Source organism: Xiphophorus couchianus, chromosome 11, assembly GCF_001444195.1.
Source record: "Xiphophorus couchianus chromosome 11, X_couchianus-1.0, whole genome shotgun sequence".
Lineage (NCBI taxonomy): Eukaryota > Metazoa > Chordata > Actinopteri > Cyprinodontiformes > Poeciliidae > Xiphophorus > Xiphophorus couchianus.
In genome coordinates, this window is record NC_040238.1 from 2,122,707 (window position 1) to 2,138,644 (window position 15,938).

The 15,938-nt window shown below is 43.4% G+C and overlaps 1 protein-coding gene and 1 long non-coding RNA gene across 2 annotated transcripts in view; both read right to left on the minus strand.

Moving 5' to 3' along the window:
- The window catches only part of LOC114153103 (F-BAR and double SH3 domains protein 1-like), a 26,526-nt gene extending 14,955 nt beyond the window's left edge, over positions 1-11,571 (minus strand). Inside the window, exons 1-9 of the mRNA XM_028031426.1 lie at positions 11,370-11,571; positions 7,800-7,897; positions 7,604-7,649; positions 5,525-5,598; positions 4,631-4,775; positions 4,404-4,540; positions 3,626-3,689; positions 810-938; positions 508-630 (exon numbers count right to left, since the gene is read on the minus strand). Coding sequence (XP_027887227.1) covers positions 508-630; positions 810-938; positions 3,626-3,689; positions 4,404-4,540; positions 4,631-4,775; positions 5,525-5,598; positions 7,604-7,649; positions 7,800-7,897; positions 11,370-11,390 — 837 coding nt within the window. The 5' untranslated portion in view covers positions 11,391-11,571. The remainder of the gene's footprint in view (positions 1-507; positions 631-809; positions 939-3,625; positions 3,690-4,403; positions 4,541-4,630; positions 4,776-5,524; positions 5,599-7,603; positions 7,650-7,799; positions 7,898-11,369) is intronic.
- Positions 11,572-13,181: 1,610 nt separating this feature from the next.
- LOC114153464 (uncharacterized) lies at positions 13,182-15,074 on the minus strand. Its single transcript, XR_003597330.1, has 3 exons — positions 14,946-15,074; positions 14,368-14,520; positions 13,182-14,064 (listed from the first exon to the last, which is right to left on the minus strand). It is a non-coding gene; the product is annotated as an uncharacterized LOC114153464 (long non-coding RNA).
- Positions 15,075-15,938: the final 864 nt, after the last annotated feature.

The window sequence follows — 15,938 nt, forward strand, 5'->3', positions numbered from 1 at the left end:
ATATAAGATAATCATTGAAATTGAAATATGACTTTGACATATGGCAGAAATCATCTATAGAACATCTCTGTTTTCTGTTTCCACTGCAGGTGTTGTGGGATAACAGTGTCTTTTCCTGTCTTTACATGTGCTCACATACAGTAGCATACAGTGTAAAAATGTCTATTTATTTCACAATTGTAAACAATAAAATTGGGCAAGAAAATTATCTGTAAACTGTAAAACAATTTAGAATTTTTGATTTTATGTGAAGCTGCCACACATGAATTAATCGGTGAAAAGGGTCTTTTGTACATTTTACATTTGTACATTCATCTTACGGGTTGCTTTCATGTTCATTTTTGGAGAAAACATAGTTTTTTTCCCCATAAGTCAAAACATTGTATTGTAGTAAAACATTGACTCCAGCAGCATTTTTAGCCATATAATCAACAATGGCAAGTGCCGGAGTTTTACCATGGAATTTCCAGGTTTTGTGTGTGCGTGTAGGCGTGTGTGTATACAAACCTTAGCAACACCATCCCATGTCTTGCTGAACTGCTTGTGCGAGGCCAGACAGGTGTCCATCTCTGTCCCACACAGCCGGGTGAAGTGGTGCCTCAAATCGTCGTAAACGTCTCCGTCCATTTGCTGGTGAGGAAAGCAGAGGAAACCAGACACTTTTACTAGATTTTAATAGTTAAACAGACATTTGATGTCTGTTGTACTGCAGTTTACGACAAGAAAAACTAGTCGCGTCCTTGGTTGGTTATAATGTATCAAATGTGAGAAGCCCTCATCTCCACTTGGTCAGTGTGTGAGTTTCTCACCTCCATTAGGAGAGGTAAGTCTTTAGTGTGGTAGTGCTGGTGATGTGAGTTGACGGCTGCAAGGGTCAACAGGTATTCATTACGAGCTTCATTCAAACGGTCCTCACACTCTTTCAGCCTGGCACTGAGCTGCAAAAACATGCACACACACACACACACACAACAGAGCACAACATACATATAAATAAGAAGTGGAAATCATTAGGTTCACAAGCAAAACCGATTTACTGATAGACAGAATAAAAAGGTGCATATATGTTTTTTTTCTCTGTCTTAGGTTAAATCAGACCAACCTTTAGCAAATAGAAATATTTTAGTAATTCTAACTGACCTAAAACAAGAGAGTTCTGGTCCAATTTAAGTTCAGACAATGAGAAAAAAAAGACGTCTTTTCTTTATTCAGTGTATGTAAACTTCTGGTTTCAACTGTAGATGAATCAGGTTCCCACAAACTGAATCAAATTGAATCAAACTGTCAGGATCTGTGTTTTTCTGTGTTTATTTAGAGTTTTCTGTGTCCTTGAGTCTCTTCGTTGTCCTGTCCTCCCCTTGATTGTTCCCAGGTGTGTCTCGTTTCTGTGATTACCCTCCCATGTATTTAACTCCACCTGTGTTCCTTGTTCCTCGTCGGGTCCTTGTCGTTGTATGTCGTTGTCAATGTCTAGTCGTCGTGTCCATCTGCCTGCTGCTCGTTGTTTGGACTGTGTTCCCGTCATTAAACTCATCATTTTCATTTCTACCTGGGTCTCAAGCGTCTGCCTCACCTCAACACCGCACCGTTACATGACAGAAGGACCCGACCAGACCGAACGGTGAGGCACGCTATTTTTACTTTTCATCATGGACCCAGAGGAGTTAAAGGAGCTGACGGAAACGATCAGCGAGTATGAGGAGGCTATGGCCAAGCCGTACGCTGCCGGCCGACGCCTCGGTTTCGCCATCCGCTTGGGACTGTTGCTGGACTACTGGGTTCCTCGTTTTCCGCACCCGGGGTTGGTGGAGTTGCAGAGGGAGGCAGAGTGGGAGCGTAAGGCGGCCCTAGCCGTCATGGCTGGCGAACCTCTGCCTCCCAAGCCGCACAGTTTCTCCGCCAGCCCAGATCCCGCTCCAGTTCCGGGACCAGCAACTCCAGCCAGCGTTCCAGCCGGCGCCCCCGAGGCCGTTCCGGTCGGCGCACCCCCGGCCAAGTCAGCCGGCGTTCCGGTCGGCGCACCCCCGGCCAAGTCAGCCGGCGTTCCGGTCGGCGCACCCCCGGCCAAGTCAGCCGGCGTTCCGGTCGGCGCACCCCCGGCCGTTCCAGCCGGCGTTCCGGCCGGCGCACCGGAGGCCGTTCCAGCCGGCGTTCCGGCCGGCGCACCGGAGGCCGTTCCAGCCGGCGCACCCGAGGCCGAATCAGCCGGCGTTCCAGCCGGCGCACCCGAGGCCGAATCAGCCGGCGTTCCAGCCGGCGCACCCGAGGCCGAATCAGCCGGCGTTCCAGCCGACGCACCCGAGGCCGAATCAGCCGGCGTTCCAGCCGACGCACCCGAGGCCGAATCAGCCGGCGTTCCAGCCGGCGCACCCGAGGCCGAATCAGCCGGCGTTCCAGCCGGCGCACCCGAGACCCCCTGCGTTCCACCCGAGACCCCCTGCGTTCCACCCGAGACCCCCTGCGTTCCACCCGAGACCCCCTGCGTTCCACCCGAGACTCCCTGCGTTCCACCCGAGACTCCCTGCGTTCCGACCGAGACTCCCTGCGTTCCGACCGAGACTCCCTGCGTTCCGACCGAGACTCCCAGCGTTCCGACCGAGACTCCCAGCGTTCCGACCGAGACTCAGTCCCCGTCCGTTCCACCCGAGACTCAGTCCCCGTCCGTTCCACCCGAGACTCAGACCCCCAGTGTTCCACCCGAGACTCAGACCCCCAGTGTTCCACCCGAGACCCCGACTCTCTGTGCTTCACCAGAGACCCTGCCTCGGGGGGCTCGTAGTCGCCGTCTGTGGGCGGCCCCCGGGACTCATCATGGCCACCTCCAGCGCCGCGGACGGCCGCCGGACTGCCTCCGTGGTTCCCGCCTCCAGCGCCGCGGACGGCCGCCGGACCGCCTCCGTGGTTCCCGCCTCCAGCGCCGCGGATCGCCTCCGTGGTTCCCGCCTCCAGCGCCGCGGACGGCCGCCGGACCGCCTCCGTGGTTCCCGCCTCCAGCGCCGCGGACGGCCGCCGGACCGCCTCCGTGGTTCCCGCGGACAACCGCCAGACCACCTCTGTGGTTCCCGCCTCCTTTGCCTCCGCCCACCCTGTGGGTAGTTTTTTGTTTGTTTATGGACTCTTGGCCCTTCTTGTGTTTCCACCCACGATGGTGGGTTGTTTTTTGTTTTTCTGGACTCTGGCCCCCCCGTCCAGCGCCCCTCCGCCCACCCTTGTTGTGTTTTTTTTTTTTTTTTTTTTTGTGGGCGTCTGGTAGCCCCCCTTGAGGGGGGGGTACTGTCAGGATCTGTGTTTTTCTGTGTTTATTTAGAGTTTTCTGTGTCCTTGAGTCTCTTCGTTGTCCTGTCCTCCCCTTGATTGTTCCCAGGTGTGTCTCGTTTCTGTGATTACCCGCCCATGTATTTAACTCCACCTGTGTTCCTTGTTCCGCGTCGGGTCGTTGTCAATGTCTAGTCGTCGTGTCCATCTGCCTGCTGCTCGTTGTTTGGACTGTGTTCCCGTCATTAAACTCATCATTTTCATTTCTACCTGGGTCTCAAGCGTCTGCCTCACCTCAACACCGCACCGTTACATGACACAAACAACACATTTTAGACCCCAAAAATGTGGAAAAACAGCAGGTTCATACCTTAGCAGTCATCTTATGTTGACCTGATTTGAAATGGAAAATCCCATGTTCACTCTTTCTAGTTCTATAAGCAGGTAGAAATGAATACATGTTACAAATGAGTAAAAAACAATAGGAAAACTGTTTGGGCTTAGAGAGAGCAAACTTGTACCATTGTACATTGTAACTTATACCATTATCAATATTAGTAAATGGGCTCAAAACAACAATATTATCATTTGTTGCAATCATTTCTGGGACAATTTGATGTCCAGCAAAATGTATTATTGTGATAGGCCTGACTGTCACATCACGGCCAAACGGGAGCTTTTATGATGATAACAGCCCCTCAGCTTTTTGGATTTCTATGTAAAGAGAATATTTGCAGCCAGTTGAGACGATAGAAACCATATACATGTACAGGATTTCCCCCCAGAAAACTTGTGTGGTAGTGCTGGCCCAATGGCAGGAACACTATGGCGATCCACCACCAGGTTTTTGTGTTAAAAAATGTTAAAAGTTACAAATTCGGAGGTGCACAAGTTGGCATCATGACTTGGAAAAATAGCATGTGAGGCCAACGGGCAGGTGCAGGGACAGCCCACACGCCCAGTTCAATGTGTCAACTATAAACGTAGCTAAATCCGTCTTTACTGTCACTGTTACTTGTATAAAAAAAAATACAGTACATCCATATAAAATAAAACACTTAGCCTGGAGGGGGGCCAAGTAAAGCCTGGTGACTTGGAATACACTGGAGAAAACCCTGATGTAGACGATGTTTTACTGAAACTCTGACCTCGTCTGAGCGCCAGCCGCTTTCTCTCTGGCCACGCCGGCGATGTGACTCAGGTGGTGGTAGTTCTTCTTGACCCTGTGCAGTTCTCGCAGGGCGTCCACCACCTCGCCCTGCACCCTCTGCAGCTGCTCCAGAACCTGCAACGTGTCGTTTCCCCGTCATTGTTTCTGAGGGGCTGCTTCGCCCTGCTAAATGATCCTCAGCATAAGGTTCGCATGCCATCTCACTCGTTTAGCGCGGATCTCCTTGGCGTTGTGGATGCTTTTGGAAGCGTCTCCAAAAAGCTGACGGTATTCTTCTGCAGCAGCGAGTCGAGAGGTGGCAGTCTGAGCTGTGGCGTCCACCACCGATCGCCACACACCAAACACACTCCTGAAAACACACACACCAGCATCAATAACTCACACTTACACAATATAAACAATATACTGTGTAAGTTTACAGAAAGTCGCTGAATAAGAGCTTTAATAAGGTAAGCCTCACTGTGGGACCAATGAAAGAGGCTTAGAGCTGCAAACTGGTGTACTTCCAAATTATTATGCATCGTCCCTGCTTTAATTAAATAGATCTGAATATATGGGCATACAAGTAAAATATTAAATAAAGAATAAATTATATATACTGTTAAAATAATGTGTTCCCACATTTGTTCTGTGCAGACATATTGAGCAGAAAGACAATGGATTTCTATTATATTACTTATTAATCTTTGCGCCATAATCATGTTTGCATTAGTCATGTTATTGATTTAGTACTGTCTCCCTAGGAGCCTGAACAATGGGAAGAAAGTTTAACAAGTAACTTTGTGATTCTGATAATTCGCCAAAAACTTTGTTCATTTTCACCTTATTAAAAATGAAATATTTTGCTAAGTGAGGCGGGATGAAGGTAGTCATACAGTTTTTCTTACTTTTGTTGCTCATTGTGTAACATAATCAGACACCAATGGCTGCATAGTTTACAACAACAACCATGTTTATCCTGTGTGGTGAAAATGACCCTCAATTTTGACTTGCATTACAATTTGCTATTCATAACAAGACGGAATAAAAAAGTGTTGTTGTGTAAAATAGGTAAGTACAGTATCTGAGTGTGTGTGTACGTGCATGTGTGTTAGTCACCCAGAAATCACAGTGTCCATATTTCCTCTCTGCCAGTCTCTCTTCTGGTACTGGACGGCTAACCTCTGAAGAGCCTGAAAACGAGACAACCTCATAAATACGTTATTTATTCCCCAAAAATAAATAAAGGTATTTTAACTTCTACTGGCAACCAATCCGCCCACCACCACCAAAATAAATAATTGTATAATTAAATAAAGCTTGGCAGGAAGTATGTTTTCCATCTGTAAGGGTATCGCTGCTTGATAGTTTTATCTGATGTTTCAGTGCAGTAGTTTAACAAGTATTGCATAACATTTTATGTTTAAATAATCTGATCTCAAGAATCTAAATTGCTTAAAGAGTCAGGATGTGTGTCACACAGCAGAGAACACACACAGGGAGGAGACATGAAAACCAGAAGTCTCTTTCTAAAAATAATTCTGGGTAGGTACAGGTATGTGTGCATGTGGTGATAAATACAAACTGAGTTATTAATCCACACTGTAACATTTGTTTAGCTTGTTTTGAACCTTAATATACAGAAATTCCCTCACCAGAAAGCTAGAGGCATCAGAGGCTGCAAACATGCAGACCATGCATTTAACACGCCGTCTAATGCAGATCTAATGCAGCAAGTTATAAATCATGAAATTCCAGGCCTTTTAGTTTTTATCTTTACAAGAAATCAGGTTTGTGTGCCTTCACATGAAGGTGAGCCATTTCTCACACACGTGTGTGTAAACGTCTGTTAGAAGTTCAATTCTGTGGTGCAGAGAGAAAAAAAAACAACCTCTTCCTGAAGCTGAACTCCAGGAAGCTGAAATCATGCCTGATCAAAACCCTCCAGGTCCTGATAGATTTTATGAAGAATTCTGAAATATTCTGGCAGGAAATGGAGGAAAGGTCCTGTGTGTGTTCCAATGAATGAGGATCTTTATAAAGAGTCAATTTATTAAATAATGTAAATCATCAGTAAGATAGATATATGAATGAGTTGTATAATAATAAATAATATGTAAACATGAAAAGGGAAATTTATTTGGACATTTTTTGCAGATGTTAATCCTTACAGGTTATGTGCTGAAAAGACATTCCATGGCATTGAAAGCACTGGAAGTCATAATTTTTTTCTAATGAAATATTTATGACAACAAAATATCCTTTGATCTTCATGACAACCATTCAGGTATGCAAAACGCCTGGGTGGACGTAGCCCCACCTTTGAGGACGAAGCTCGTCATTGAAGTTGCTGTGTCTGAGCTTCTTGCTTATAGAACCCACCACCACCACCACCACCCCGCAACGTCCCCATCCAGCTCCTTCAGACTAGCCAGCAGCAATTAGCAAACACCTGGTGGAACTGCGCATCTGCTGAGCTCAGTGCAACGAAGGTAAAAATGTTGTTAAAGGGTTAATAGAGGAGCCATATTGTGATGGGTTCCAGAAAGAGCAGGAGCCTTTAAAGAGACAGAGGCCCAATTTTAAGGCATTTAGCTCAAAAGTCACGTTTCTTTTAGGTCATATTCGATATCTATAGCATTTCTATACCAACTGAAGGTAACACAGTTACTTGCTATAAGATGGCGGTATGTGACTGAAAAACACATAATCTACCCCTTTAAAAACTCAGCATGAAAACAAAGGTGAAACTCACAAACTCATCACACTTTGTAAATATTTTTGGTGTATTAATTTTTGGTCAGGAAATGCATTTTTGCTTACTGAACAAAACAGGGTTTATTTTTGCTGTTTACTCGTAATGAAATCATTTCCTTTCCAGCGACAAATAAAGACTAGACTTCAAAATGTGAATGTGCGGTTCTTTCTAAAAGGCTGAATATTTAATGAGGCATCCTAATTTTTTTCACATCTACAAAAGTAGTTGCGGTATTGTGCTCTGCCGTGCAAAGCTAACATTCACAGGGGAGTTGAAGCTGGAAGCCATCACTGTCTTATTCCTGACAGCAGGGCCCAGTAATGTCACAACAGAAGCAAATATAGGACAGGAATTCAATAAAGATGATGCTTCCTAGTAAAACCATAAAAGGTGCCAGTAAAAGGGCCAGCAGTGGACCGAAATAGACCATGTGTCCTCACCTGAGCATACTCCTTCTCTATAGCTGCTCTCTGCTTACTGAAGGACCTTGGGGAAAACAGAGACAAACAGAATATGACACCGCTTCAACTGAATGTCAGTATTGATCCGTCAGCCTATCAGTGATCCTGTTGGAGGGTACGTAGGGGGGAACGGCGGGGTTCATACAGATGTCCCCCAATCTGTGTTATGACCCACCTGATCTCCTCCAGCAGCTCGGTGTCCTGGTGATGTTTGGACTGCAGTTTGCTGAGCTGCTCTGAGAACAGCAGCTTCACCTGCTGGCTTTCCTTTACCTGCACACAGGTCCAGAGACGGGTTGGTAAGTTTGTTCCAAGACTTTCAGAGCTGCAGCTTAGCGTGCCCAAACTGTCCCTCCTGTCTGTCGCTTCTTATTATTGAGTATGCACAAAGGGACTGTTTTTCCTTTAGCAAAAACTTATCAGCCAATCCCAATGTATGAGCTATTATACATTATAATATGTGCTGCTGTATTGTTATTTTCCCGTAAATATCCCGTATTATGCCCCCCATCCTCACCCTGCTCTGACAGTAGTTTCTCTCTCTCTAACGCTTTATCCTCAGACCCTCTATAGCCCCCCGGATGGCAACATTTCCTGTATTTTCAAATCCACAACTTCACAGGTAATCGAACTCTTCATCCATGTTGTTAGGAATCTGTCAGTACAACTTTTAACATGGACAACAAAGGGGTTATAAAAGCTTTTTTGTAGTTTGACCAAATTATAATGTCTCTTAATATGTCATATATCTTGGCATTTTAATAGCATTCTTACCAAGCAAAAATATTTAGCAGCTACAGTTTAGACGGGATGGGTCTCTGACTGTCAGCCTTCAGACCCAGATCAGTTCATTAGATTTATCAGCAATTCCAGATTTTTTCTCTTTCTGCAGGTGTAGGAGCAGACTTCTGGGATGTGGACTTGGTTTCTCTGCTTCTTTCTTTCCTCTTATCTTTGGCTCTACCTTTAAAACTTTCCCCCACCTTTCTCCCTTTGCGTTCTCCTTTATTTACCAACTGCATGTCCATTACATCTGAGCCCAAAGTGAGTTCTAATAAAGTTTCACATACGTATCAAGAGGAGCATCATGGCGAGACCTGTACCACTGGAAGTAAATCTGTTGGGCCTCACCTCGACGCTCAGACAACAATTCAGAGTACCACACTGCCATACAGGAGACATAAAAAATTGTTTGCATTGAGCTGTCCAGCAATATATTACGCAGATCTACACAGGACAAAGTGATGTCCCATTCTTTCTACAACATAGAAACATAGTCCTTCTGCTAATTTAGGATGGAGGCATTGCTCCTTCAGTCGCCCTAAAGCATCATGTCAGCGTGGCATGTGGTGAGCCAGCATCAAGTGTGCTCCAGTCCATCCAGAGGTACCAACCAAAGAGCAATTTCCTCTGCAAGCATTAGAAAACAGAACTGCTGATGTTGTTAGGGATGCTATTTTTCTTGAATGTGGTCTCCACTTCATCAGCAGGTATTTTTTCTGTGCAGTGGTTCGGGCGTTCTGTGGCTGAAAAAGAGACTCTGGCTTTGAGTCCTTCCAACATGCTGTGTGGGTTTTGGTTGATTTTTCCTAATCCAAACCCACCAACACTTTTCTTTCCTCCAAGTCTCTGATATGTCCTAATCAAAGCCTTCATTTTTACACTATCACTGTTTAAAGGACTGTTGGAATGGAGTTGCAGTATGTGCCCTGGTGACACAGTCTGCTCCTGTGGTGATCCTGGTGCACAGTAAGAGCAGTGGTATTTTGATTACAATCTCCCTATCAAGGTGTATAATATGCAGGTTGAATTGTTTTGTATTTTCACCTTGTTTGGAGAGATGGACTCTGATTCCGTCGACACCACCAAGTTCTGGTTTGAACTTTGTCTTTTCTCCCTGCAGCACAACTTATCCATGCATTTATCCGTCACTGATCAACTGACAGACATACTTTAATTTCAAAGGTAATTTGTGCTAATTACCTAATTACAGTATAAATGAATAGTTCAGTTAGTTTTGTTGTGCTTTCTCACTCCATTATGCAATGGTGCCAGCTAAAGCGATAGCGTATACAGTATTACAATGAATGACCAGCAGAAACCACAAACAGTGAGATGTGAACTTTCTCATCATAGTCTCGCCTGGCTCTTATGACTCCTCCTATGACTTAAAGAACTGAATCGCAGCCTCGGTTTTGCCATTGCTAAACATCCTGTTTACGGTGACCCAGTTCAAGTGACGTATGAGTAGATATGGAGAAGAGCTAGCGTCTGCAGGCTAGCTGAAACATCTTCCTTCCTGCCCCCCACGGCAGAAGAGTTTTCACATGTCACCAGCATGCCACAAAGAACAGCGATGACGCTATGCTAGTGCTGACAGAGCACGGCCTTTTCCACCATCCAAAAATGTAGAGACTGTGGCCTGTGTTTATGATGTGAATAGTCGGTGTGACAGTGAAGGGAAACGACCGGCAGGTTGCTGTGTGTTTGTGGTGAGGAGCTCTGAGAGATCAGCTGAAAAACCACCTCTTAACATTTGACACTGATAGAAAAAGAGCAGTGTTTATTAAACCGGAACCTTCTGATTAACCTGAACTGCACTGAAGTTTGGTGCCGCAGGTTGAATTACTGAGTCTTATGGAAACAGAGAACATGGTGATAGCAGCTTAGCATGTCCACACTGTCGGCAGGAGGGAGATGGAGTCAGATATCTAGAAACAAACGATAAGGAAACTAAATATTTAGCCTCAAAAGTAAACATTTAGCTCACTAACAAAGTGTTTAATTTGAAGTTAATCAATTATATTGCTAACTAAGCATTTAAATTGGTGTTAAATATTTAGTTTGTAAGCTCTTTTAGCTTGCTAAGTAAATATGTAGCTTGAAACAGTGGCATTTATAAATGAATGAATGACATGGTGAAAATATGACTGAAAACTGAATCTCCTTTTTTTATTGTTACGACAAGCTAAATAGCTCAAATTGTTTCTGTTCATTTTTGACAGTGTAACTTTACACACTCCACCTGATAAACAGCAGCTGCTCAATATATTATGCATTGTTTTCACACACAACCAACCTGACATATTCAGAAAGCAGCTGAAGTTTCATTGGTGTTTAGCTAGATGTATTTCTTTATGTTTGTGATGGTAGGGCAGAAAGACACTTTCCCTGGTATCACTTTCAAGCCAATCAAAATCAGATTCATGCAAACATTTTTGTCAGAGATGCCAACATGTAGCTCCCTTTCATTTAGCATGCTGTAGAAGAACTCAGAACAATAACCTGCACTTTTAATCTGTACTGCACCCTTTCCTCACTAACATGATTATTTTCAGACATGAGAAAACTCAGTAATTTTACAGGAAAAGGTCAATATTATCTCATTTTAATGTGCACTTAATCAACAGAGTAAATTCATGAAGATATTCTTAAACCAGTTTATACTGGACATCAGACATCTGATTTTACTAAGTTTTGATGCTAACTGAAGAATATTTATAAGCTGGGAGAGCATTGATTGTTTTTCCCCAAAGAGCAAAAACATTTCAAATATTCCAAATAAAAGTAGGTTACTGCCACACACAGTAACCTAATGTCAGTTTTGCTTTATAATCAAGCAACAGCCTTAAAATAACAGTTCAGTCTGAACTGTTCAGATGTGATCCAAGTCAAGCAAGCAGAAAAGTGAAAGTAGGTTTTAGAGTGAGTAAATATTCAGCTCTCCTTCATCAGACTCTCTTACCTTCCTGGGTGGCGGCTGCATGCTGCGGTCGGTGCCTCAGGGTCTGCCTCTATGGAACTGCCGTAGTTTGGGTTGGCTGCGACTTCCTCCGTAGGTTAACCCACAGTTATGTTAGCCCTTCGCTCTTTTATCCTCTCTCTCTCTTTCTTACTCACTTGTTAGTTGGAAAGGATCCCGTAGAGGGCGCCAAAGACCAGTAGATGCAGCTGAAGCAGAGGCGACATCTTGAAGGATTTTCTTCAAAGCTTCATTTTTATTGCCAAATTCCATTGCTGTTGGCCCAACAAACATTTATTATTATTGTAAAATCAGTACCGTATTGACCAAAAATATATTTAATATTTGTTGAGTGAATTACTAGTCGAAAAAGGTCTCGCTTCCAACACAGTCTGGACTTCCTCCCAAAGACATAATAAGTTGAACTGAGCGATCACGATTATCGAGGTTACACTTTCTCCACTAGTGATGTGTCGGTCGCGAACGATCCGGCTCTAAGAGCCGGCTCTTTGAAGTGAACGATTGGAACCGGCTCCACAATGGGAGCCGTTTTAGGATCCTATTTGGGAGCCGGGTTTTTTTCTACAGTATATCGCTGTCTCTCCGCCTCCCTGTCGTTGTGCTTGTGCTCTGCAAGTGCCAGAGCCGATAGTTTTTCCCCACATCGTTTTTTTTGTCCTGCGGTGCCTCGCTGTCTCTCCCCTCCTTCTCCCTCTCCTTGCGCGTTTTGCTCTTCTGCCAGCGCTAGAGCTGAGAGGTTTTTCCCTCGGTCGGTCCACTGCCCTCATGTCAAGCGTGTGCTCCACATATCTGACCAATCACACATAGTTTCAATTAATAATGTGGCGGGAAAACACTGAAAAAAAAAGTTTATCTCCACTTTTTTTGTGGAAACAGCAGGCAATTGGCCAAACTGTATAGCGTTCGTCAGCAGGTGTTTATGTACAGACACTCAGTCAGCGGTCAAGAAGCACAGAAAGAAGGGGAGTCAGTGTGAGAACTGAATAGGTGAAAATAAATGAGTGACAGAAAACGGAGCAAGATTTGGACTCATTTTAATGCTACATCAAGCTCCAGGGCAGAGTGCAGACTGTGCAAAGTCAGCATTTCCTATCTGCAGGCTGACAAACAACCTGCACATGAGGACATCACACGCATCGGTATTGCTATAGCATTGTTATACGGCATTTTTACTCATCATAAGTGCTTAACAATGTCAATAATGAAACAAAATATTATAAAATTAGGTTTAAGCTATTAATTAATTAATAATGTCAAAAATATATAAGGGGAGCCGTTTGGGAGCCGAAAGAGCCGGCTCTCCACAGTAAGAAGAGCCATTAGAGCCGCATCTCGAAAAGGAGCCGAAAATCCCATCACTATTCTCCACTTGACCCGATTGTTCCCGGTCGATTTTTTGACCGGGCCAATCAGCGAACAGAAGAAGAAGTTGTGAACGATGACGTCGATTTTCTGTTTGTAATTTTAGCAATGGCAGCGGAGGAAGTGAACGAAGCGGTTCAGTCCATGTTGGCCGAATACTGAATTGGCATTAACAGCCGCCTCATCTCTCTGTGTGGGGGAGGATGGTTGTTTTGACTCCATCACCACACCCAGATTTTGGGCCTGATCACTAATTTCTAGCTGTAATAACTGAGGATGTAATAACTAACTTTAGGATTTAGTTTTGACTCCATCCTTGTTCTGTGTGACTGACAATTTAAGAGCTTTTTTGCCTCCACCTGATCCAATCAATGACTATTCAGGATAGAGTAAAGCAGAAATATACACTCACAAAGAGGATACATTGTTAAAGATGACTTTATTCATGGACTATAAAATAACACTTCAGGACCAAAGTAACACAACAAAAACAAAAAGTAAAGAAACGAGGAGACTGTTCAATATGACCAAACTAGAAGGGGATCCTTACATATTATCTCAATAAGACATCAGTATGATGTTAACATTCAGTGACATGTTTAAATCACATAGGTTCAACACTTTTCTTAACATATATAAATACACAAAACTAAAGTATAAAAACTCAATATGCGTCTGCACTATATTGATAAATTAATGATAAATAAAATAAATACGCAAACTTTTTAAAATCACATAGCACATACCATGATCAACTTCATAATGTTAGATTTTACGAAAGTACTGTTTTATACTTGCATAGTGTTTGATAAACTGTACTTTTTGGAATCAACAGCTCCTGGTTAATTGTAAGAAAGTACTGATAACATTCAGAATGCAGTCAAACTAATACAGCGATATTCCTTCATCACTTCTTTAGGCAGATTACGTCTTTCTTTGTTTTAGTCAGAATCGTTTGACCAAATAAGCTAGAAACTGGATTGATTGTAAAAAAAATAATAATAATAACAACATGTTTGACAATGAAAGATTGATTTTTGCACAGAAAGAATAATTTTAGGAAGGTAGCCAGGAGGTACAAAACATTGGAAAGTGTCTTCCCCAACATTCTGAGAAATATATCGATGCCCACTTTTCAAGACATTAGCAGTGATCCCCAAAACTCTGAATCTGATGGATTACTGGATTCTGGTCTGCCTTAAAGGTCGCATTTCTCATGGTACTTCTGCAGCAGGGTGGTCAGTTTTTCAACGAAACCTTCTAGTGAGGCGATGGGAGCAGATCTCAGATTCGTGTCTTTACAGTACAGGTCCACCTACAGGGAGAAACAGCAGTCAGACCCAATGCTGCCATTTTTCTAAACAAATCATGTTTCCTAAAGCTATAAAGCCTGTTCTGTTTTCCTCTTACATGATTCCTTCCCACTTATAAGATTTTAGCCACTGATTCCCTATCTGTTTGCTACATTATGTGGAAATCCTGTGGTTTCCTGGCAAGTATGTCATTTTTAATTTTGAGCCTTTCCAGATGTGTCGACAGAACAACCACCGAATGAAAACGTCAGTGTAAAATGCTACTTGTCCCGATTGGAGACAGCGAGTGTGTCATAGTTCCTTACCAGAAGTGGGCATTTATTAGTGATATTCAGCCGGCCTTCCAAGTGCTTGAGGTGTTCGACAACGTCATCGTCCTTCTGTAAGTTGCATTTAGTCAAATCCAGGCTGATCAGGTTTCCGACTCCATGGCTGAAATGACTAGGAAAGGCACATGTCTGCGCAGAGGAAGAAACACGGCGTTATAAAATAAACTCACACACAGTTATCTGACAGCCGCCAAGTTGTTTGACCACAAAATGCCACTGATCCCAGACTACTGCAAAGCTCTTTCATGAAGTCACTTAATATTTGGGTAGTTCCAAGGAAATTAAGCTTTCCATCTGGGTGGAGATTTAACAAAAGGTCCATTTAAAGTGTAACTTTTTTTTAAATTTAATCTGCACTTTTATCTGTTTCAGATACAACAGCATCTAATAAGTGAAAGCAGTAAATCTGTGGTAAACGCTTCTAGAGGAAAATCCACTACATGTATAAATGCTCGTGTTTTAATCAGCCATAGTTTCATTAATAGCTTTGTATAACTCTGAAGAATTTTGAATTAATATGAGTAAAAGGTTAAAAAATGAAATGGAACCCTTACCTCCTCTGCTGTAGAGAGGCGGCTTAGTGATGAATTCTGCAGGAAAAAGCAAGCAGACGTGTTAATCGTTACTGCATGAAACCATCAAATCGCTCCCAGAGAGTGCAAATGCTAACTGTGCAACCATAACACAGGTCTTCATCTAACCGCCTCAGCTGGTTCACGTGTGACAGCAGCAGAGGAAAGAGGAAGTGGTGAAGGCATGGGGATGATGCTGAGCCTCTCTGGTGGCCCTGCACATCAACCTCAGCTGCATGATGCAGACTGCTAATCTGGCACTTTTTAATTCTTCATTATAAAAGGAGAATCTTTTAGCAGGAATAGTTCTCCTAATTCTCCGTGCTGCTGCTGTGCTTTCTGCACACATTGGATCATTTTAAAGTCACACTGCACTAAAATAGTTGTGTGACTGTTTAAAGTCCCTGTTGACCTACAATCAGGAGTTAACAAGATAAACACTATATAGAAAAGTTATTTCAATATAGAAAGGTTATTTTTTAATATTTCAAGGTTTTTTTTAATTGAAAGCATGGAGTCTTTTCAAAGTCAGCTTAAAGGCAATGGAGAGGGCAGAGAGTAGGATTCTTAGATCAGGTTAGCCCCAAAGAGAAACTAGCAAGCATAGTGAAGAACTGCTATCTCCAGGGCAACCATCATAAACTTTAACTTTGCATTTAAAAAAATCAAACATCAGATATGTTCAGGAGTAGAAAAATTAAAAATTATCGGTTGTGCTTACCAAGTTGTAGCTCCCAGAGCATTTCTGTCAAGACAGAAAAACAGGATTAGACACATCAGACCAGAAGCGTTACAACCAAAGAAGAGCTGAAGACAGTGAAGGAGCCGTAATGACAGTTAACTGACTGCATGCAAAGTTATCTCTGCATCGCTGAACCCACACACACACACTCATCTGCTCTCTCAGTGGCTGACATGACGACCAGAATGTTACATCTTGTCAGTCAGTCAGATTGTGAAGTGCATCTCTTAACC